This window comes from Diabrotica virgifera, chromosome 3 (assembly GCF_917563875.1).
Source record: "Diabrotica virgifera virgifera chromosome 3, PGI_DIABVI_V3a".
NCBI lineage: Eukaryota > Metazoa > Arthropoda > Insecta > Coleoptera > Chrysomelidae > Diabrotica > Diabrotica virgifera.
In genome coordinates this window covers 115,165,702-115,191,394 of record NC_065445.1, presented here as the reverse complement: position 1 = coordinate 115,191,394, position 25,693 = coordinate 115,165,702, and the positions used below count along the sequence as shown (strand labels likewise).

The following is a 25,693-nucleotide window of genomic DNA, read 5'->3' as shown; positions in this document are numbered from 1 at the left end:
TGATTACAAGCAAAAAATATATGTAGAATGGGAAAAGGATACGAGATAAACAAAAACTATACATTTATATCCTAATTTGATGAACTAAGGACATATTGAAGCTTCTCCTTAGTCGAAAATGACCTGATTGGCCCGATTTTTTTGTTTCATCAATATCTAATTAAGTGAACAATATTGTACCTACAATTTTTCTCTGTCGCAAACGAAATCTCTTATTAGTTTTCTGTAAATAGCCATATATACTTTGTATAATCTGTTGATCCGAATATATTATTCTATGAAAATAAATAAAGTATACCATTCTTTTCTCTCTAAGTTTTCCCTCAAAGAATACCTTTTTTTTTAAATATTAATACGGTTTATTGTTTTTTAATCATGAACTAATATGATGTTTCTTTCTATCAATATCCAGTTTTTTTTGATAATTTTACTTTTTATACATAACCTCTCCACCCCATGTGTCTTTTTAACTTTGTTAAACCTTTATGCAGCTAGTATATTTTTCAATTTAACTAATTTTGTTAATAATAATTCTAATAAAATTGTTGTTAATAACAATTATTAAAAACAATACCACAGAGCCTCAACAGAAAGGATGCGCTAAAGGTTCCATGGGCTGCAAAGAAGAACTTATCATCGACTCAGTCATTTCTAACCAGGCATTCACCAAAAAAGGAACCTCTTTACGGCCTTTATTGACTACAAAAAAGTATTTGACTCAGTACCGCATGAATCTCTTATAGATACATTAAGAATAGGACTACTAATTGATGTGGCGATACCTAACAACAACAATCTACGCACTAAATTTACTGAAAAGATTGCTAAGTACAGAGATATAGAAATTAAACTACGAAGACAATGGAGAATGCAAAGTACCCAGACGATACCTATTATTATGTCTACTACTGGAGTCATTCCGAAGAACCTCCTCGAAAATATAAAAAAGCTTAGTCTAAATGAACATCTTTATAAGACCATGCAGAAAGATGTACTAATCTCGAAGGCCGTGTACGAAAATTTTTGGGAGATACTCCAGCATACAAAGTCACCTAGGGCTCGATAACACGGAAAGAGTCCCACCAGAGCTCAATCCTTTTGATACCGTAGGTATCTGGGATGAGTCAATTTTCCCCTTAGAGGGAGTGTGAGCCATATGGCTAAATCTGGATTATTATTAATAATAATTCTACTCACTTTATCCTTGCCAATTTGCTATTCTTTTTAATATTTTTCTTATAATTATTGTAATTTTGGAAGATATTGTAAGGAACCTTTGAAATCGTTTGATGTCTCTAAATACAGAGTTTATTATTCTAGTTTTTTGCCTAAATAATCAATTCCTGTCCCCCTTTTTCGGGAGGGATCTTCCTATATCGTCGACGATGCGTAACCACCACGTGGAATAAACCAAGTTGCCTGCAACTGTCAAGATCACAACCACTTCCTTAAGACATTCAAATAGTAAACATATAAGACAGACCCATATCATCTGGAGCCAATAACGTCCAACTACATCCTTCATATCCAGAAGCAAGCAATACAACAATGCGATAAGTATCATTTTATTGTAAAGCTATAGGCAGGATTTGCTTGTATATTTAAATATCATTTCTTTATTTTTTTATGCTAAATAAATATGACTAGTTACTTTTAAGTTTTATTTGTCCCTTCCAAGACTCATTGTTAAATTTTTCGACTAAGATAAGACGAACTTACACCTGAGTGACTGAGTTAGGTGAAGCTTTAACAATCGGCTCTCGTAGCTAGTTGGGGATTTATTGTTAAACACTAAATCCCCAACTTTCTGTGGTAGTTTTTTTTCTTCTTATTGGCTTTGGATTGCTTGATCCATCCAGCCACGATAGATAATAAATTACTGTTTGGAACAATATCTTAAATATAATAACATTATGTAGATGTGCTCACATATAATACTTATCCACTCACATACATACATAGGTAGATACTAATAAATTAAAAGCAAAAATTACATAAAAGAGGAAACATTAAATTGACCAGCAGGTATACTCTTCATACAGGGCCCTAACCAACTTAAATTAATTTACAAATAGGGAATTAGACAAAAATACTAAATGCTAATACCAGATACTAATAATAAATTAATAGATATAATATAAGTTTTTTTTCACAGCGTTAATGCTTCAATCCGGTTCAACACCTCGGATGTTTTGACCCTCTTTGTGTTTTTATTTTTTTTTATATTAGGTATACTTTTTTTTTAATTTGATTTGTTTGTTACTCTTTTTGTTTTGTCATTTTCATTTCTTCCCATATTTTTTTTTGTTTTTTAATATTTTTTGTTTCTGTGATAGCTCGACTGTTACAATGCTGTTTAAAAAATAAAATGAGTTATTCGTAAAGCAGTATAATGTGATCTTGGAGTACGTAGTCGAAATTACTTCCCTTTCCATGTTTCGCTTAATAGAAATAAAGTTTTCATTCTAAAATACAAAGCGCTAATTTTAGTTTTGACTTATATTAAGCAAAATTATTTCCAGCAAAACTGTTCTGTTTTGCGCTCGTATTTATTCAGGTTATAAAGAAAATTTGCGATGTATCTATTATTCAATAGACTACTAGTCAGAATGAGAATTACGTCAGTTGAGGTTTTCACTTCAGGTAATGTCTTTTTGGAATGATAATATGTATCTGTGTTAGTGAGACAAACCGTAAACATTCATGTTTAGAAAATTATGAAATTCGAAAAATATATTTGAATAAACTAGATTACAAAAAGTAGACAGAATGAATTTGGACTAAAAATGTAGAAGTTATATCCAGCGAATATAAAGTGTTTCTTTTTTTTTATTTAAACACAAAATCACATCAACCGCGCAGAGTTATTAGTGGATATAACAATACAAGAAATATTGCATTAAGTAGTTGTCTGATATAACTGGTATATATTGTTGTCACCCTGGGAGCTAAGGGTGGTAATACTTCAGGTTCGTTTCAATGTTAAGTAGTTAACGGAGAATGAAACATCTTACCTCGACGAACACCAAGTTTATTCTGATTTCTCATTGTATTATTTTTGACAATCAAACTATGTTCTTGCAATGAATATGTTCTTGCATGGCTCAATATTTAGAACACCTAATATTTAAATAAACAATGAAGGTAAATGTTAGTCGATATTACACAATCTTGACCCAGTTCAATATTGGATATTATTTTACATCTATTAATTTATCTTGTAATACTTATGAAAATCTTTATCTCTCTTATTACAGCACACCATCCTTCCTCTGTTTAAATTTTTTTTTATTATCTGATTTACGAAATGAAAAAAAATCTTAATTGGTATTAGGATAAATTTTACGGTGTGTTTACTAACAAATACTATTTTTTATACCTCGGTCAAAATTGTGTCATATTAATACTGACCTATCCAAATGAAAATGAAACTATGTACAAGCTTGCTTATTTTAAAATTTCACTTTTATACGCCAATAAAACACAAACATTACCTTGAAAACATTAAACCTAAATATAAATACATATACATAATTTACAAACACAAACTTCAATAATGTAAAATATTGTCTATTCTTACATAATTCCTTTTCTTTATATCTCGCAAAATTCTGCACTCAGAAATTATATTTTATACTTTACTTTAACTCAAAGATCTAAAACGAAATTACAACTTAAACTCTTAAAATTTAATTTACTCTCTTAATTCTTATTCGGTTACTAGACTTTTATAAGACAATTCTTTTGATGTTCTCAAATTTTTACATATTCTTCTATTAAAAATTCTCTCTTTTTTTCTTCTTTTTCTTCTTGTCAGGTACATACTTCACAATAATTACATTTTTCTTTATTTTCTTTATACTTAGTACTTTCTTCATAGTGTACTATTAAACATAAATCTTCTTCTTATTCATATTTCTTCTTTATATCATTTACTTCATATTTCATAGAATATCTTCCTTCATACATATTCATATCATTTTTCATAATTATTGATTTATATATCATTTACTTTATAAATTCTTCATTTTCTAACCCTTACCTACTTGGTGGGTAGTTTTCCGCAACTTTATACCCTTGACTTTGCTTCCGGTCTTTTTGTACGTCCTTAGTCGTGAGAAGTTTTGTTCCAAAAAGACAAAATGGATAGTTGTGCGTCTCTAAAATCTTCTTCTACTTCTCGCATCCCTAAATTCCTGTCTGAACCTAGTGCTCCTCCTTAGTTGAGGGGTTGCTTATTCAGCACCCATGGCTCAATATTTAGAACACCTAATATTTAAATAAACAATGAAGGTAAATGTTAGTCGATATGACACAATCTGGTTCGAACACAAGTTCGAACACAAGTTCAATATTGGATATTATTTTACATCTATTAATTTATCTGGTAATACTTATGAAAATCTTTATCTCTCTTATTACAGCACAGTTGCTTTTTAGGGTAACTAAATTAAAAATAGTGTTAAAAGAATTGTAAGTTAAAAACTAAATGAGGCCTACAGAATCAAAACCTGCTAGATCCATGTTCTGAAATTTTTCAGGAGATAAAAAAAATGTAAATTTTCCAAAAAGCATCCGGCATTTCGCAATCAAAGGGGCATCAATAAAATAAACTGGCACACTAATTTGGTACAGTCATTTTTCTGCATGCCCATTACATCTTCAGAAATTTGTACTTTTAGTTTGGATTTAGCAGATTTTGATTCTAAGCCCACATAATATTGTCCAAATTCCTCATTTTCAACGAATACGGCCGGTTTGCGCTCGACCGTTTTGCGCCCTTACCTGAAATCGACCGGTTTGCGCTTTGCAATTTTCATAATAGAAAAATATCTAACTACTATAGTTTCCTTAATCGGCCGATTTGCGCTCTCTTGCAATATAATTTTAATTTCATTCTACAATAATAGTCTGGTGAACCTACCTGACTCAAAATCTGTGGGGAAGGAGGAAGACCCAACCCTTCGGTCCTAACTTAACTTTCGGGTATTTCCGTCTTTAGACATTAATTTTCGTAATATTATCAAGAACCACATACTTCAGTGAGATATTAAGTTAAATTTAAATGTTAAAATAAAAGCTTATCGCAATTTTTACTATATCTACAGGCTACAAGCAAGTAATTAAAACAAAATTATCCATGTTTCTTATATGTGTTTCTATAATGAGAATTATAAAAAAAATAGGCATTGAAATCTAAAAGCCGTGATTTTTTTAGCATTATAAAGTGAGTACAAAGACACACATAAGATTTTTTTGTGTTTCGACCTTCCAATTGCTGTGCACATCATCTAGACTATATCCATTTTTTTTATAGTTTTATGATTTTTTAAAACTAATTTTATTAGCCTAACCGTTACCTGATCGTTATGGTAGGATAAAATTAAACGTCGATTACAAGAGAGCGCAAAACGGTCGATATAAGAAAATAATTAGCTATACATCTCCATTAAGAAAGTGTTAGAGCGCAAACCGGCCGATTTCAGGTAAGGGCGCAAAACGGTCGAGCGCATACCGGCCGACACCATTTTCAACTGCTTTTAGGAGCAATTAATGCACTAAAAGTGAGTATTGAACCAGTTTGATAGGGAAACATACAAAATATACAAAAAAGAAGTATTTTATTGTGCATAAAAGTAATGGACATAACAGGGTTTGATTCTAACGTCAACGTTCCACTGGTATTTTACGGGGTTACATAGATCTTGCGGGTAAAAAAAGTGACTTTTTAAAAAAATTATATCTCGAAAACTAAAAATTATTTTTATTTATAATTGGAATATGTAAAAGTATAGTACTTAAGGTACTCTCAAAAAAATTTTCAGCCAAAAATATTCTCAAAAAACAGTCTCATCTAAAATCAAAAAATCAACAAGTTATTTGTAGTTTATACCTCTGGCTAGTGAATGAACGAAGGAATTTTTTTTAGGTGAAGTCGTTTTTGTTTTATAAAAAAAAACTACTTTAAAAATGGTAATTTTTGAAAAAATGAGACAAATTGGGGTCGAAAATGTGTTTAAACTTATGTAAAATCTTCAAATTTAATTCTTTTTTAAATTCCTTCGTTCATTCACTAGCCAGAGGTATAAACTACAAGAAACTTTTTGATTTTTTGATTTTAGTTGAGACTGGACTTATTTATGCTGCCCACCACAAAAAAAGTGGTGTTGTCGAAAAATTGCAGTCAACTCTACAAAAATGAATATTTTTGGTTAAAAATTTTTTTGAGAGTACCTTAAGTACCATACTTTTACATGTTTAAATTATAAGTAAAAATAACTTTTAGTTTTTGAGATATAATTTTTTTTAAATTCACTTTTTTTACCCGCAAGACCTATGTAACCCCTTAAAGCGGATTTAGGTTTTGAGCCGAAACCTTATGCCTGTAGGTTAATATACAGGTACTTGAAGTTTGAAAGTGTGTAATAAAAGGAAAAACGAAAAATTTAGGATTTAGCAGGTTTTGATTCTGATGGGCTCAAATGAAATAGGTGAAATTCATTAATAAAGAACAAACAGTGCAATATATAATAAACGCAAAACTTACGCAAACATCCTTCCAACAAGACCCATTCCATATTGTCTTCGATCGGAATTGTCTAATGCTCTCTCTAACATACTGGTTGTGATCCGAGACCTCCCAATGCTAGGTCTGTTTTCTCCGTGCCTTAAAACTACGTCGTCGTGATCGTGTTCTATCCTCCATCCAGAGGCACTTGGCGGTTCTGCATACCTTACTCTTTCACTTCTTTCCCTGAAAACAAATAATGTGATGACGTATATGATCTACGATAACATTTTGTGACATCAATATTATTTGGAATATTTACAGTAGTCCGAAAAATTTATCTCGAACAACAGATGAGGTTAACTAGTAAATATTTTATGGATCTATCGAAGATCAGAGAGACCACCAAATACTAATAGAAGCTGTTAAAGTAGGAGGCAAGAGACTGCTGGAAGTAGTAACTGAACTTTTTAACCTATATCTAAACCAAGGTACAGTCCCACAAAATTGTGGGTTGAAATTTGAACAATTTAATTACTATCCTAGTACACAAAAAAGGAGATATATCAAACCTAGAGAATTATAGACCGATAAGTCTGTCGTCATATCTCTACAAATGGTTTACCAAAATCATCACAAAACGGTTTCTCCTTAGGTTGGGTTGGCTGGGTTTACGAAAGGTTATGGAACAAATGACCCACACCTACAAGCGCCTAAAATACTAATTGAAAAATGTGTTGAATATAATAAACCACTCATGTTGATTTTCATCGACTTCAAAAAAGCTTTTGATACCGTGGAATTTAGGATTTGCTGTTATAGATGCTAGTTTTATTTTGTTTTTCTGTAGGATAAAAATTGGTTAAGATATGGTTGTTCCAAGTTTGGATACACTCGTGATTAGTAACTCGTTCAAGCCCTTTCAACTATAACCCTTTCAAAAATAAGCACTTTAAACCGGTGAAACTGACAGATCATATAAAAAATAGATAAGTAAAGCGTAGAAAGTAGATAGATAAGTAAAAATTGTTTGTAAAGCGGTCACGATTATTTTCATTTTAGGAGCTAAACACGGGGAGATTTTCATGACTTTTTTACCAAAAAAAAATTGGGCAAACTTTATTCTTAGCGTAACTGTCTTATTTTTATTGCTAGAAACTTTTATAAACAATTAAAATAAAGCTTTTTTTAAACACTTTAATAGTTATTTATGATATAAGTGTTAAAAGTACACGTTTAAAGCACGCATGTGAAAGTTTGCAGAATGAGCGAAAGCGAGTTCTGCAATTCACATGAGTGCCTTAAAAATGTACTTTTTAACACGCATATCATACAACATTTTTTCTACAAACGTAATTACAGGACAATATCTACAAAAACTTTTACTTGAACTTTACTGACATTCCAATTTTATATTTTTTTGACATTACATCAAAATTGCATATACGGTCAATACGAACTGCAGTGCCTTAAATTTTTTTAAAGCACTAGTGTCTTAAAGTAGCATTTTTAACGCTCGTATGGAGTGCTAAAAATTGCATTTTTAACACGGTTGTAGAAAAAAAAGTTTAAATGGGGTTTTCCCGAAAAGTGCTGAATTTTTTGGTTATTTCACGATGAAATATTCAATTTGGAATTGGACGAGTAAAAACGTATTTTTCATGAGCTATAAATTTGCTTTTGCTGGATCTATAGACTTCACGAATACACAACTCTTTTCGTATTTTTCTAAGCTACGTTTTTGCTAAAAATATTTTTTTTGATAAAATATTTACTTTTTAAGTTATTTGCGAAAAACCGTCTGAAAACGTAGTTTTTTTTGTCGAAAAATAAACATTTTCAATCGCAAATAACTCGAAAAGTATTGACTTACATAAAAAACACTATAGAACGAAAGTTGCTTATAATCAGTCAATTTATCCATCTCCGGGCTTATCTTAAACGTATGTTTTTTCACACCCGAGAAGGGGTGACTGTCACCCTCCAGGTAAAAGCAACCAACTGCACAAATTCAACTTTGAAGTGGAGGGTAACTAGAACCTAAATCCAATTTTTCATCCGATTCGGGGTTGCCTCTGAAAATTACACGGTATCGCCATATTTCCCGTTCATTTACTGGGCTATTATTGTTTTTCAGATTGTTTATGATTTCCTAGAATTATTCTTTTCTGGGTGAATTATCCTCTATGTCTTCTAAGCGTTCAATTCTAGCTTCTCCTTCCATGCTTTTTCTTTGGTTTGACTTCTTGCCATTATTTAGTAATTATCAAAACACTATTTCCATCTCTTTACTATTTCCACTCTATTTTAAGTGTCACAGAAGTTTTAGCCAGCACTGTAGTTTGTGAACATTTGTGCATATTTCAGGAAATTACGAAAACATATTGTAAAACTAAAATGAATACAAAACGATATACAAATGAACAGCAATTTATACATAACATCATTCGAAATCCCTTTTTTGTGCAATACATTTTCATTAAACAAATACTCGTAGGTTCTGTCCGGGTATGTTTACGTACTTTATTTAAAAATGAAAATGAATGAGTTTGTAAATTTACATTTAAAACATCCGACAGGAGATGTATTTGTCTGGGGAGGCATTGTAATTAAAAATAATGATGAGAAGGGTACAGTAATGTCAGAAAGGGTAGTTGGAAACGATCAAAAAATGGTTGAAAAAAATCTTTAGATGATTATTAATTATTTTTTTGGTAAAATTACCATTATATAATTATTTGATTCAGCACAGTCTTTGGGAAAACTCTTAAGGATTTTACGACTTACAATTCATCTTAAAAAACTGATTCATACTTAACACAAATATAAACCATTTGTTGCTGATATTAGAATAGGCGTTGAGGCTCAAAAAAGATCGGTATCAAAAAATATTTTTTATGACCATAAACAAATTAATAATTTTTTTATGACCACACTGTCGCAACTTCGTGTCGGTTTGCTAAACTCAGACACAACTGGCTAGTGATTTTAGTGGGTAATTTGTTTGGTTTTGGCCAATTTTACTAACAAAATTACTAACTATTTAGTAATTTTAACTATTTTGTAATTATTTTTTTGCCAATTTTACGAAATTGGCAAAATTATTTACTAAAATCACTAGCCAGTTGTGTCTGAGTTTAGCGAACCGACTATATTTGTTATTTGGGTGGAGCCTTCTTTTTCTTCTTCATTTTCTTAAATTATGCGAAACTCGTTAGTCTCTGGCACTTGTACCATACTTAGTTTTTCCCTTAAGGGGGTAGACTCAAAATTTCGCCTCCAATGTTTTTTAAATGGGTTCATTTTTTTCCCTGAGAAAACTAGTAGGTAAGTATTTTTGTAAAATTTAACCGCAGAATGAAAGATTATTTTATTACCGAGGGCCCAAAGTCCCTGAAAACTTCTATAATGTTTATATTAATAAGTTACAGGGGTGAAAAAAAATGAAAATTTAGTGTGATTTTAAATTTCAACCAGTTTGTGTAGGTGGTTTTTTCAGCGGCAATGTTCAGTCACTATTTCAGTTACCGTTTTGATCACTCGTTTATTAAAGTTCATAAAATTGTTCCAGAGTTTTTATTAATATTACGTTCAAATATATACGAGTTCAAATATACGTTTGATGTGATAATGACAGTAAATGATACAATAACGGGTAGAATAACCAAGCATTTGGATACATTCATTCTCGATCCCAGTAAAATTACCATCTCAATGACACCATTAAGACTTTTTACGTTCATAACTGTTATTGACCCGTACAATCCTTTTATTTTATTTTTTTTTTTTTTTATTTAAAACACAAAACCACATCAACCGCGCAGGGTTATTAGTGGATATGACAATACAAAGTATTACATTAAATATATAATACAATTTAATTTAATATTATACAATTTGATGTCTTTTAAATATGTTAACACTGATGAAACTTTTTTGGTGAGGATTGTCTTGAGGTCATCGTCTGTGATTCTATGGGATCTTCTTTCTTTTTGAAATTGAGGACACTCTTAATGTGATTGGCTTAGCTTCTAGGTCTGTTCTTACAAGGATGGCTACTCCGCCACTTGCCTGTTGTGCTATTCTATTTTTTGGAAAACATTGGTAGTTTTGAAGATTAATATTGTATTGCTTAAAATGGGTTTCTTGAAGACATAAGATCTTAGGGCATGTTTCGTTTATTAGAAGTTTTAATTGTTCTAAATGGGTGTAGAACCCATTGATATTCCACTGTAATATATAGGGGTTAGATTAGACATTTTCGAGTTCTGACTGAGAATGTGTTTCATCGGTCTCTTCTGTGGAAGAGAAATTATTGGGGCTTAGTTTCTTTCTTAATCGAGTTATATTATTTTTTAATTTTGAATTGTGGGTATAAGCGTGAACAAAATTAAGGATCTGAATTAATTCGGCTGTTTCGTTCGAATAGTTTTTTGAGGTTATTTCGGGATGTTTTGCGTTTAATGTGTTTTCGAGAAAGTCACATATTTCGTCGAAGTTAAGGACAAATGGTGGTGATCTGTTTGCGATTTTGTCTTTAATTGTCTCTAGGGAAAGTAAAAGTTCATCTCGAGAATTTCTTTTAGACGTTTTTGTTTTTTTCTTTGATTTCCTTGTTACTGGAGAAGTGAAGATATGAGAATCGGTCTGTGTGGTATTTTCGTTGATTTCTGGAGACGATGAGATGAGCCTTTTTGGATGTTTTGTGACGTTTGGAATAATTTTAGGTTGTGTTATTTCTAATGGAGTAAGATTGCTGATCTTGTTGGAAGTTGATGATGTTGTTATTTTTAAAGTGTTTGTTTCATTTGTATTATTTGTAGGTCTTGACATGTCGTCAGTTTCTATGGTAGATTCTAATTGGTTATTAGAGACCTGTACGTCTGGGATCTGATCTAATATATTTTGGGAAGATGCTGGGTGATCGTTAGAGGTGGATATTAAGGCTTTGTCAGAAGGTTTTTGTTCTGTTTGGTTATAAGGTAGATTTGTTATATATTGTGTGTTTTGGGAGGTTTCTGGAAGAGCTTTAGAAGTGGTTGGATTAGAATTGGTTGGGTCAGGATTTGTTGTATTAGAAGTGGGTGGATTAGAATTGGTTGAGTCAAGATTGGTTGTATTAGAAGTGGTTGCATTAGAAGTGATTGTATTAGCATTGTCAGGACATTCTGTTTCCTGGTGACCAATAGTCTTGCATTTTGAACAGTTGAATCCTTCTATAGAAAGGTATAGTCTGTAAGTGGTATTATCATGAGAGATCATGAAAGAATCGGGAATGGACATATTTTCTAAATGTGTGATAAATGTTTGCCTTCTAAAACTCAAGACATGGCTGTATTCGCTTTCAGGCATTCCTACCCTAAGAAAAGTCATTTTAGAGACGGCGCTTATACCCATTTTACGTAGTTCTTGTTCAATTAACGTGGTTGGAACAGAAGGACCAGCGTTTGATATTATCAGTCTTTGAGCTGGAGTGATAAGTCTTCTTATTTCTACTTGAGTTTCTTTTATATTGACGTATTTGTGGGAATGCAGCAATGAATCAACCATATTTTTAGAAGAGAGATATATACATATTCTATTATTGGCTATTCTGGAAGCGAAAGATACGTTACGTGGACCAACTATTGAACCGACGGCTATGATGTACTCTTGAACTTTGGTTCCTTCAATACTACAAAGAACTATGGCTTCGTCTTTTGTTGGTTGTTTAAACGTGTTAACAACACTGGAATATGAGATGTGAGATGTAGTTTGTGTAGTGTTCATGGTGTTATTCGAAGTCATGTTTGATTAATTTTAGAGACGTTGCAAGGCCGGCCCTGTCGCCGGTTCAAAAACCGGTGTGGATCTTGGCCCAAAACTGGTCCTATTTATATTTCTTGGATATTTTATAGGTTATATTATTATTAATATAAATATAATAGATGTGGTTTTTGGTACTCACGTCAGGTTTGCGGGGTTTACATGGTGTTTCCACTATAACAATGTGGAGGAACTAACAAAATAATTTTAAACTGTGTTTTTATCATTTAAAAACTGATAAATATCGCAGCGGTTTACAACGTGATGTATATTATCATTGTCAGGACCGTACTCATCGCACAATCCTTATACCGTAGGATCAATCATAGTCCAGGGTAATAAGGTTTTTTCCATGACACTCGAACAGCCAGGGTACTGAAGAGTGTTTTCGACAGGTAATACCTATAAGAGCAAATTGTAACTATTTCCTGCGTAGGATCTGGCGGTCATTTTTATTTATAAACAATAAAGTGTCAAAAAATGGCATTTTTCACTTTTTTTTCAAATCAATGGAAAACAGGGAAACTTATGGTTTTTTAGTACAAATATCTTCGAGATTATGGAAAAAGATTTAAAATGACGTATTACAAAGTTTGATGTACTCATTTATTGTTAATATAATTGCGAAAAAAGGTCGGAATTGCAACAAAAATTATTTTCGCAATAACTATTGTAAAAATTAGTGTAGAGCTTTGAAATTTTTGACAAATAAGGGTACTTTGGTGCTTAATATGTAATAAAAATTTCAAAGCGATTCATTCAATTGTTTAAATTTTATTTAAATTGTTTATCCCAGAAAGCATTTTTTTTTGAAATAACGTAAGTCAGAAGAACATAACGTTAGACCATTCCACAGGTGTCAAATGAAAGAGCATGGACTATATTTTCAACTTGGTTTAAAAAAAGTGAATAAAAACTGCATTTATTAGTAATAAATAATTATGCAAAAGTATCGTAAATCTTTCCTTACAAACTTTTTATTTTGTTATATAAGAAATTATACATATTTATTACAATTTTTTATCAATTATGATATAACATAACTTGGTAGTTGTGCACTTAAAACAGGGTAAAAAAGTTAATTTTTTGGAAAAAGTTATATACTTTTGCATAATTATTTATTACTAATAAAGGCATTTTTTATTTACTTTTTTAAACCATGTTGAAAATGTAGCTCATGCTCTTTCATTTGATACCTGTGGAATGGTTCTCAGGTCATTTTTTTCTGACTTATGTTATTGCAAAAAAATGCTCTCTGGGATAAACAATTTGAATAAAATTTAAACAATTGAATGAATCGCTTTGAAATTTTTATCACATATTAAGCACTAAAGAACCCTCATTTGACAAAAATTTCAAAGCTGTACACTAATTTTTATAACAGTTATTGAAAAAATATTTTTTTTGCAATTCCGACCTTTTTTCGCAATTATATTAACAATAAATGAGTATATCAAACTTTGTAATACGTCATTTTAAAGCTTTTTCCATAATCTCAAAAATATTTGTACTAAAAAAATCATAAGTTTCACTGTTTTCCGTTGATTTGAAAAAAAGGCGAAAATGCCATTTTTTGATAGTTAATTGTTTATAAATAAAAATGGCCGCCAGATCCTACGCAGGAAATAGTTATAATTTGTTCCTATAGGTATTACCTGTCGAAAAAACGCTTCAGTATGCTGGCTGCTGAAGTGTCACGAACAGGGTATATTTTTGTCTTATTACCCTGACCTATCAGTATAATTCTTCTCTTTGACTTTATCGTCTTGCGGGATCTTCTTCCCTAATTATATTTTTTTTCTTTCTTGTCATACCAATATAAATCCCCTTTACAGACATATCCTGCCTAAGCGTCTCCCATTAAACGTCTCCGTCTTTGGCAGTGATGCTTACAAAGAATTTCAAGTTAATTATTGAAAGTAGGAAAAAATATCAAGGCTTTTCTACCCTGAAAATCACTATAGCTTACCTGTATCTTGGTACTACTGCTTCTGAACTATCTATGGCGTCTCCCGCTTCAGGTGTACGTGGTGAACTGGGGACGACAGGTTTTTGGAAGAAAGTCTGTTCTTCTGGCGACGACGCGACTGAAGGTGTCTCTGGTGGAAAACTGCGAGACCAAGTAGATTGTTGAGATCTCGGCCTGGGTCTATGCCTTGTTAAAGTCTATAAATAAAATAATGTAATATGGTTAATATTTATTTTAAAGATGAACACAAAGGATATTCGCAGTTCAATTTGGACGGCGTTCGCAACGATATTATCTGTTTGTGTTTTCGCCTTTGATTGTGTGAATGATGTGTTCCTAGTGAGTGTATGTGTTCCTAGTTATTAACGAAAACATTGAAAGATATAAGAAACGTGACAAACACATTGTAATCAATACCCAAATTACAAACTAAATGAATCATTTACTTTGCACAAGCTGATTGGTAGATGGTTCGTCGCTTTCATGGATCGTGACGAGTTTTCGAAGAGTTCGCTTTAAGTATATTTTAACGAATTGTACCCGAGCAGTTCGCGAACAGTTCAGTTCGCATATATGTACCGACCATTAGGCGGTGGTTACATTGGATGTGAGTTCGTACGAAACTTTAATCGTACCAATTCGTACTAATTTTAGTCGTAAGACAGATTGGTCACATTAGATGAAGTGACCTCAGACGAAAAAACGCAGTAGATATATTATAAACTCCAGAGTTTGGGTTGACAGTTTTTTATTCAAATCTCGGTTGGTATATTGTTTACTTTTCTGGTCCCATAAAGATTGCCTTTCTTGGACTAGTATTATTAATTTTTCAACGTCCATTTTGTAATTATAATTAGCCAAACACCACAAAACTATTAAATACAATCGACTTCTCATAAGAATAATCGCAGAAAAAACAAATTATGTTGGTCGCATCAGAAAATCGTATGAGTTCGTAGGAATTCGTAAGAAATATTTGTAAGTAATGTATCCCTGCATATAAAATTGTACATATTTGTTTCGTTTTGATGAATCGTTCGTTTTGAAAATTTTCGATTACGAATTCGTACGATCGGTTTTTCGTACGAACTCGCATCCAATGTAACCGCCGCCTTAGTCGATCGTCCGGCACACACAGCACAGAACCCTAGTGCAGAGATCCAGTTACCAAGGTCAAAAACAAAGGTCACTGGTTTGCTGGATGGGCATACATTTGGAGAAGAGGCAATTCTAGAGGATTCGCAAAAAGAAAAGTAAATAAGGAAGAAATAGTCTAGGCGCCAGAGGGGTCACCGTGTCCTTTTCAATTCTGATGGACAAACTCAACGGTTTCTTATAGATTTTTGGCTGCTGATTACGAATTTCAAGGGTGGATTTCGATCCGAGTGGTCAAAAATTGTTATAAACAATTTAATTGTTTATAAATTGTTTATAAGGCTCAGGCTCATAAACTAAAAGAGACAAAAAAAATGTTTCAAATAAAATTTGTTCCTTACTAAAAAACGAAGAAAAAAACGTTTATTAATCTTAAATCCAACAATTATAACTCAAGATATTGTAAAATTAGTGCACAATGCAAATTCAAAATTGCAAAATAAGTATTCTTCGAAGCTCTATCAATCGTAACTTGGATTCTACGCACAAAAATGAGCCTTAGAAGGTCTCACTTTAAAGCTTAATTAATAGGCTTCCAAACAAAGTTTGTTAAATTACTTTATCTTCATTTGTTTAAGTTATACCCGTTTAAAGGTATAATTTTCTTAAAAGAATTATACATTAATTTGTTTATAAGGTTTTCAAGCAAATTTGAGCTATAAACATTTATACTTTAATTAACAATAATGATAGAAGAAATCAAAAGGAACATTTTGAGCTTACGAAAATGTTCTTCACTTTATTTTTGACCAAGATATCGATATTTAATAGCGCAAGCTCTGAGGCGCAAGATCGGCTCACAGCGTAAAGTTGTTCTGAAGCTATTTCCTTGTGGCATTAATTATTATAAATGGGAAATAAGCCACAATTTAACTAAAAAATGATTTTATTAACGTTTCCACGTCCAAATCAGACGTCGTTGTCAAAATACAAAATATTAATAAACTAAACAAAAATGTTGTTGCTTAGAAAAACATTATTTGCTAATATTAGCAAATTATTGCTAATAATTTAATTTAATCTGACTCAAAAGACTTTAAAATAATATTGCCAATATTTATGAGTTGCGTTCCTGGGACGACTTTACTAAAAGATAGTTCATTAAATCTTTAATGAAAAATTTGAGTTAGGGTTGGTTTCATGTAATCGAATGAACTATCTTTCAGTAATGTCGTCCCACGCCACTTATAAATGTTGGCAATATCATTTTAAACTACTTTAAAATGTATATGTCTGAATTCAGTCAGATTAAATTAAATTATTAGAAGAATTTTTTAATAAGCATCAACATTTTTGTTTAATTTATCAATATTTTTTATTTTGACGACGACGTCCGATTTGGACGTCAAAACGTTAATAAAATAATTTTTTAGTTAAATTGTGGCATATTTTCCATTTAGAATAATTAATGCCGCAACTAAATAGCCTTAGAACAACTTTACGCTGTGAGTCGATCTTGTGCCTCAGAGCTTGCGCTATTAAAGTATCGATATCTTGGCCAAAAATAAAGTTACAAACATTTTCGTAAGCTCGAAATGTTTCTTTTGAGTTCTTCTATTATTATTGTTAATTAAAGTATAAATGTTTATAGCTCAAATTTGCTTGAAACCCTTATAAACAAATTAATGTACAATTTTTTTAAGAAAATTAAAACTTCAAACGGGTACTACTTTAAAACAAATGAAGATAAAGTAATTTAATAAACTTTTTTGGGGAAGCCCATTAATAGAACTTTTAAACTGAGACCTTCTAAGGCTCATTTGCATGCGTAAAAGTCCAGTTATGATCAATAAAGCTTCGAAAAATACTTATTTTGCAATTTTCAATTTGCATTGTGCACTAATTTTACAATATCTTGAGTTATAACTGTTGGATCTAAGTTTAGTAAACGTTTTTTTCTTCGTTTTTTATTAAGGAACAAATTTTATTTGAAACATTTTTTATCCCTTTTAGTTTATGAGCCAGATCCTATAAACAATTTATAAACAATTAAATTGTTTATAACAATTTTTTGACCACTCGGATCGAAATCAACCCTCGAAATTCGTAATCAGCAGCCAAAAATCCATAAGAAACCGTTGAGTCTGTCCATCAGAATTGAAAAGGACACGGTGACCTCTATTTGGCGCCTAGACTAAAAGGCGCATAACGCGACTCCTATGAAAGCGGAATCATCGGAGAAAGTCCTCTCGGATGCTCCATTTCCCAGGGCATCCAAGATTAAAAGTCAACAAGTAAAGACAAACACTTTATGTCCGCGATTGGGGATTGGACGGAGGTAGCTTTGAATCAGAGAGGTACCCTCCATGAGGTCCACAAGCGGTGACCTCTTTGATCTTCAGACACGAGAACACCCTACTGTGGGAATCTCATGTCCCCTGAAACTGGGATTTACTTTGTTGTTTGTGAGCGTATGTGTCTGTGTGCAAATCATCAACTGATAAAGCTAGATTTTTTAATGGTTTTTGTTTAACATGAGATATGTTAAATAATAGGTTTGTTCCAACACAACCAAGAACCGTCATCCCGTCATGTAACGATCACGTTACTATAAAATAATTGCTGTGTATAGGTACACGCTAACGTGTACGCAAATAAAAAATTAGGTACACGCGAATTAAACTTTATCAAGCCAGTGACGTCATTAATTTAGAGTGCGCAGTGACTTTATATTTTGGTACACGCTATTTTGATATGTTTAGTCATTGTATAACTAGACCAGTTTAGTGTTTGTTGTTTGTTTGATAGAAAATATTTTTTAAAGGGAAGGGGAAGGGAAGCAAAGCTATTCAGATGTTTCAAACTTAATTGTAATAAAACAATATGTATATAGTATATAAAAGTATATATTCAGGTTAGCAAAATAAATACATATTAGTTAACATGATATATACAAAATACTGCTGAAATAATTTTTTACGTTAAGTTAATTATACCAGTTTATATTGGTGTTTATTTTTGCTGTGGTGTTTATTCTTATTTATACAGGGAGTTGAACTTTGTTACGATTTTCATAGAAAATTGGTTATAACTTTGTAAATACCCTGTATAACATAATAAACCTTTATATTTTTGTGATATGGAAGTTAAGAAGATTTCGAACATGAAATAAAATATAGGGTGTTCCATTTAAAAAACATAAGTTTGGTCTGCCACTATATTATCGAACGCCCTGTAACATTCAAACTAATTTTAGTAATTTTATTTGAAGCTTAAAGTTTGCTAAAATGTTTGTTAGGTATGTACTACCTTTTATTGCAATCTATTACTACAGCGGATCTACTGAGCTTTATCACACTAATCAATCGCCCCGTATATCTTATCTTATTACTTCTGCTACCCTACTCGACACCTCACGGTAGAAGAGAACCGGATTATAATATATACTTCTGCTACCCTAAAATCACGAATTTTTTTCTCATGTTTTTCATACTGTTTTAGAATATTGTTAAACTCATTAAAAGAACTATATAATTGTCCACATTCCATAGTTAATTAAAAAAAAACACTAAACAAGTAAAAAATAAGGAAACTCTTTACAAATCAATATTAAAATGTAAACATAACGCGATTAGACAAATTCTAATCACACTCTGACACTCGCGGTACTTACAGATTCTTAATACCACAGCATACACGCGACTCAAATTAGCGTGTACCAAAAAAACCAGTTATAGTACACGCTAAATAATGACGTCACTGACTTGATGACGTTTAAGCGTTTACCTAACTTTTTTATTTGCGTACACGTTAGCGTGCACCTAGACACAGCGTAAAATAATACGTACCATGCGTTCTGTGTCTCTATATCGTGCGTTCCATGGATTATTTTGTTTACTGCGCAGGAAGGTGATCGTTACATGGACGGTTCTCGTTGTGTTGGAACAAACCTTATGTATATAACATTATGGTTCGTTTTGTATTATTCATTAATTTGTTTTATTTATTACAACCTTTATGTTCTGAATGTACTCAATTACTTCGGTAAAGAAAAAAACTTGTCGTAACTTAACAACTATAAGTGTGCTACAACACATGTAGTCAACTTTGCAATACTAAACGTAGCCTTTCTCAACATAAAAACTACTAGAGGTACAAAGACCTGCAGACGCTACTAAATAAAATTTGTATATACTGGGGAACCGTCTGGCTTAACAATAATCATAAAGAAAACAAAAACCATGGTTATCAGTAAGAACAGTAATGTCATAAAAAGTATCCTGATGAAAAAATGAAGATATTAAACCAGTAGACAAAATGAAATACTTAGGGGTCTAGATTACGGAAGATCTAAATCCGAAATCAAAAATTTGATCAAGAATAGAGCAATCAAGAGCATCCTGTTTGAAGATGAGGAAATTTCTGAGTAAGCCTAGACTCAATCTGCAAATCCGGTATCGGATAGTAAAATATTATATCCACTCTATTCTTCTTTATGGTATCGAAGCTTGGACTGTTAATGTTGACTTAATGAGAAAGCTGGAAGCTTTTGAGATGTGGCTTTTAGGGAAATTTTGAAAACACCATGGACCGATCATATTATTACGAACGAAGTGATGTTGCACAAAATGAGACGAGACAGAGAACTTTTGACCATAATTAAAGGAGAAAAAAATTAGGACAGCTTGGGTATTAGTGCTCCCTAATATGTCTGTGTAGATTTTGGCATTGTATCCGAGCATGATATGTAACACCGTTGCCGTATCCTCTATTTTTGCATACTATCACATTACAATTTCTTGTGATATTATATTTGTGTGTGAAATGTATCATTTGTGTATTTTAGGTATGTTCTAATATGTTATGTATAGAAAGGTTTTTACTTGATTATTTTAAATCAGTTAACTAATCGTTTAACTTGCCAGAAACCTTGTAATATTGTGTAATGTGTAAAAATAAGTAGTTCTGAAACACCAATTAAGTAAAGTAATTGATGGATTCGACCGTTACTTGATGGAAGTTCATTTTATCTAACAATAAAACACTGAAAACGTTTGTTTTCTATACCTCCACAAAATTTATTATAACTAAGTGACTACAGCTGTTTCGGCAGAGTGCCTTTCTCAAGTGATATAGTTTACAATGTGTCTGCTCTCTCACATATACTGGCAAGATAACAACAAAAATAGCCAGATACATAAAAAAGAAAGGAATAACACCAGCTTTCAGAACTAACAACAACTTAAGCAAATATATTAAGAACAATAAAAGCCGAAAGAGAAAGCAACTACAGAGTGGTGTGTACAAACTAACTTGTGGTGACTGTCCGAAAACGTACATCGGTCAAACTGGCAGAACTTTTGACAAACGGATAGCAGAACACAAAAGGGCATTCAACAATAGAAAAACAGACACTTCTACATACGCACTTCACCTTCTAGATCATAATCATTCTTTCAATGAAGAGTTTCAAATTCTGCATATTCAAAATAAAGGCCTTAAGCTATCTTTTTTAGAATCTATGGAAATTAATAAACTGAAAAATACAGATATAATTCTGAATGACCAACTCGAGACAAACAGCTCCCCACTCCTCAACCTCTTCAGTTGAAGACTTAAAAAGGCAAACACATTGTAAACTATATCACTTGAGAAAGGCACTCTGCCGAAACAGCTGTAGTCACTTAGTTATAATAAATTTTGTGGAGGTATAGAAAACAAACGTTTTCAGTGTTTTATTGTTAGAATTAAGTAAAGTTTATTATGTTGTTTTCACCAATTTTGAAAAAATGTGAAAACGTTGAATAATCCACGTCCGTCTGTCCGTCCGTCCGTCTTGTCTGTCTGTTTGTAAACTCAACTCCTCCGTCAGTATACCAGGTAGAATGACAAATGAGGTGTAAAATGAAAGCTTATAATACAAGGATGGTAATAAAGGTGAGAAATTTAACCTAGGCTGTCTGTCCGTCCGACCGCGAATATAATTCCTTCGTCACTATACTAAGTAAAACAACAAATAAGGTGTCAAATGAAAGCTTATAATCCAAGGATGGTACTAAAGGGGAGAAGATTGACATAGGCTGTGTGTCCGTCTGTCCGTCCGACCGCGAATATAATTGCTTAGTCACTATACCAGGTAGAATAACAAATACGGTGTGAAATGAAAGCTTTTAATCCAAGGATGGTACTAAAGGTGAGAAGTTTGACATAGACTGTCTATCCGCCTGTCCGTCCGACCGCGAATATAAATCTGTCACTAGAGCACGTAGAATGACAAATGAGGTGTCAAACGAAAGCTTATAATCCAAGGATGGTACTAAAGGTGAGAAATTAGACCTAGGCTGTCTGACCGCGAATATAATTTTTTCGTCACTATGCCAGGTAGAATGACAAATGAGGTGTCAAATGAAAGCTTATAATACAAGGATGGTAATAAAGGTGAGAAATTTAACCTAGGCTGTCTGTCCGTCCGACCGCGAATATAATTCCTTCGTCACTATACTAAGTAAAACAACAAATAAGGTGTCAAATGAAAGCTTATAATCCAAGGATGGTACTAAAGGGGAGAAGATTGACATAGGCTGTGTGTCCGTCTGTCCGTCCGACCGCGAATATAATTGCTTAGTCACTATACCAGGTAGAATAACAAATACGGTGTGAAATGAAAGCTTTTAATCCAAGGATGGTACTAAAGGTGAGAAGTTTGACATAGACTGTCTATCCGCCTGTCCGTCCGACCGCGAATATAAATCTGTCACTAGAGCACGTAGAATGACAAATGAGGTGTCAAACGAAAGCTTATAATCCAAGGATGGTACTAAAGGTGAGAAATTAGACCTAGGCTGTCTGACCGCGAATATAATTTTTTCGTCACTATGCCAGGTAGAATGACAAATGAGGTGTAAAATGAAAGCTTATAATACAAGGATGGTAATAAAGGTGAGAAATTTAACCTAGGCTGTCTGTCCGTCCGACCGCGAATATAATTCCTTCGTCACTATACTAAGTAAAACAACAAATAAGGTGTCAAATGAAAGCTTATAATCCAAGGATGGTACTAAAGGGGAGAAGATTGACATAGGCTGTGTGTCCGTCTGTCCGTCCGACCGCGAATATAATTGCTTAGTCACTATACCAGGTAGAATAACAAATACGGTGTGAAATGAAAGCTTTTAATCCAAGGATGGTACTAAAGGTGAGAAGTTTGACATAGACTGTCTATCCGCCTGTCCGTCCGACCGCGAATATAAATCTGTCACTAGAGCACGTAGAATGACAAATGAGGTGTCAAACGAAAGCTTATAATCCAAGGATGGTACTAAAGGTGAGAAATTAGACCTAGGCTGTCTGACCGCGAATATAATTTTTTCGTCACTATGCCAGGTAGAATGACAAATGAGGTGTCAAATGAAAGCTTATAATCCAAGGATGGTACTAAAGATAAGAAATTTGACCTAGGCCGTCTGTCCGTCCGACCGCGAATATAACTCCTCCGTCACTATACAAGGTAGAATGCCAAAGATGAGAAATTTGACATCGGACTTCCGGTTTTAGATTTGCAACCATAAATACTGTTCTAAAGTCACCGAAATAGTATAAGCGATATATCATTCGACGTGCCTTACCAAGATGAGAACAAATGTAGAATTTTGGTTTTTATATCATTTCCGGTTAAAAGGTTCTAACCGGAAGTGCCATATTATAGTCGCAGAAATACATGTAACACATCAATCGAAGCGTATTGAAAAGTCGAGTTTGAATCTTTAATTTCAATTTTGAAGTCATTTCTGTTTAAACAATAATTATGACCCACAGTTTAGTAAATATGACTAAAAATTAGTAAAATTGTATATCAATCGAAGCAAAGTTACAGGAAGGGTTCAAATATCTACTTCCAGTTCTACTTTCTATTACTTTGGGTGAAAACCTTGGACTTAGTTGTCCAATTAGACCTCGTCTAATAGGACGAAGTCCAATTACTTGTTTTTTACAAACAGATCAAAAGAGGGATGTTAATTATAAAAAATTAGATAAATAATTATAATAAATTAAAAAATAGTTTTAAAACACCAATAAAGTAAAGTTTTTTTAATACAAAAAGCTCAAAAGAGGCATTTTAAATCAAAGTTACCTTAAGATTGTTATAAAAAAGATGATCAACTGATAAATAAAAGAGGTCAATGAAGATAAACTGTAAAAATGTTTTTAAATCGAAGTTAATTTAAATCGTTATAAAAAAGTAGATAAATAGATAAATCAAACAGATGATTGATTATAATAAATTAAAAAAGAGTTTTGAAACACCAATAAAGTAAAGTTTTTTTTTTTTCATTTGACACCTCATTTGTCATTCTACCTGGTATAATGACGGAGAAGTAAACGTTCTTATAAAATTATTCTATTGTTCTTGTAGGTACATTTAACATTGATTGAAATTATGAAACAAATAAAGAAAACAGTATGGCAACACTGTGACGCACAAATATAAGATTCAGCTGTGGGTTACATAGGGTGCACTAATACCTAAGCTGTCCAAAAATTATATTTGGGGCAAATACTTAGAAATTATAAGTAAGATTTGTTGCAGCTGATTATGAAGTGTAAAATCGAAGGGAATAGGGGTCCTGGTGGACGACAAAAAAATTCTGGCTGAAAAACGTTCGCGACTGGACCGGGTTAAACACACGGACGCTTTTAAGAAAAGCAGAAGATAGAGACTAATTTGCAATAGTTATAGCCAACTTTCATTAGTGGAGTCTGCACTAGAAGAAGAAAGGGACAAAAATTTAAATACTATTTCACTATAAATCTTCTCCACGTTGGTAGAAATTAACCCAGTACATTATCTATATATATTCAAAGTCAGTAAATATACTGTAAAAATAAATATCTGTTAGGTGTATGTCTATTAAAATTATTAAGATATGATACGCTAGCTGGCGATCGAACCCTTGAGGTAATAATATCTACCGACCAATCCGCGCTACATCAGAGCGCCTAATTTTTATCGTGTCCCCAGGAGATAGGTCAACGTAAAATTTTCATTAAAACGAGAGTTTCCAATCTTTTATTGCAAAAAAATCCCTCTAGGAGTTTTATAGTGTAGAAAAGAAAGTAATGTGAGTAATATTTAATGTGTCCTTTCCACTGGTGTTTTTTAGTGGCTTTCAACAAAAAATAAATTTGTAAAATAGTAAACGATTTTATTTTATAAATAAATTTATGATACTATACTATACATACATTTTTAATGTACAGTCAGATAAACTCTTATTCATTCCATTTAGAAAGTCGGTCTGTGATACAGGGCCGTAAGTACGATGTTGGGAGCTCCGGAGCAAACGTGATTGGGGGCCCCCTAGCGGAGGGTTAACCATGACTGAAGTTTCTTGTACCTACATATTGTTATTTTAGTTGATCAATACAAAAAAAAAATTGAAATCAGGTTATTTTAAGCTAAATAATGTACCATGTTGCATTTCATTGCAAGTACATAACTATAACATCTTTTGTGTTTTCATAAAAAATGTACTATAATATTAATTACAATGTTCGGCGACAATGTAGGTTTGTAGTAATCGCGTTATATTGCCTATAGGCAGTATTACAAATCAAACAATAAGAAAAAAATTTCTTGAAACTTCAAAACCGAATGGAAAAATATGAAGATATGACGGCATATTTAGAGAAAATGCAAGAGATAAACCAGCTTGTTGAGGAGATAAAGAAAATTGAAAAGGTGGAGAAAAATTCGAGAATGCGTTAAAATTCGATATGGAAAAAGTGGAAGAAAATTGAAGGAGATAGGAACATGTCAAAAAGGAGGAGACCGTCGACGTCGTTAAGTAACTGCATACAGCTCTAATGAGAGCAGAATCTAGTTTGGCGGGGATATCAGAAAACGACATCCGGTACCTTTCATTAAAATCTTAAACAACAAATTCCAACATATGCAGAATTTCAAAAACTGCAAAGAAATTATAAGAAGCCATCTAAAAGACTTAAAATTAACAGTTATGATTAAAATTTACACGTTTGTTAAGATATCTCGAGATAGAAAAAAAGGTATCGACATGCGGTTTTCGCTATTCTGTTGCTAATTTGATCTAATTTTGTAATACAGGATTAAAAATGCATACTTGTATTTAATATTTTTCAAAGAAAACTAGATTTCTGAAAATAATTAAATAACGCCTCCTAGCTGGCATATTACTTAATAGGCTGTTTCGAAATTATAACTCTTACATTGACGAAAAAGATCTGATTTCAACAAGACCAAGTTTGCAAAATTCGATTTAGCAGAACCGGACTTACAG

General features: G+C 32.3%; 1 protein-coding gene across 1 annotated transcript in view; it reads right to left on the bottom strand.

Annotated features, from left to right (window-relative positions):
• The window catches only part of LOC114336242 (inactive rhomboid protein 1), a 192,408-nt gene that overhangs the window by 52,216 nt on the left and 114,499 nt on the right, over nucleotides 1-25,693 (bottom strand). The window contains exons 4-5 of the mRNA XM_050647524.1: nucleotides 14,283-14,479; nucleotides 6,548-6,754 (exon numbers count right to left, since the gene is read on the bottom strand). Coding sequence (XP_050503481.1) covers nucleotides 6,548-6,754; nucleotides 14,283-14,479 — 404 coding nt within the window. The remainder of the gene's footprint in view (nucleotides 1-6,547; nucleotides 6,755-14,282; nucleotides 14,480-25,693) is intronic.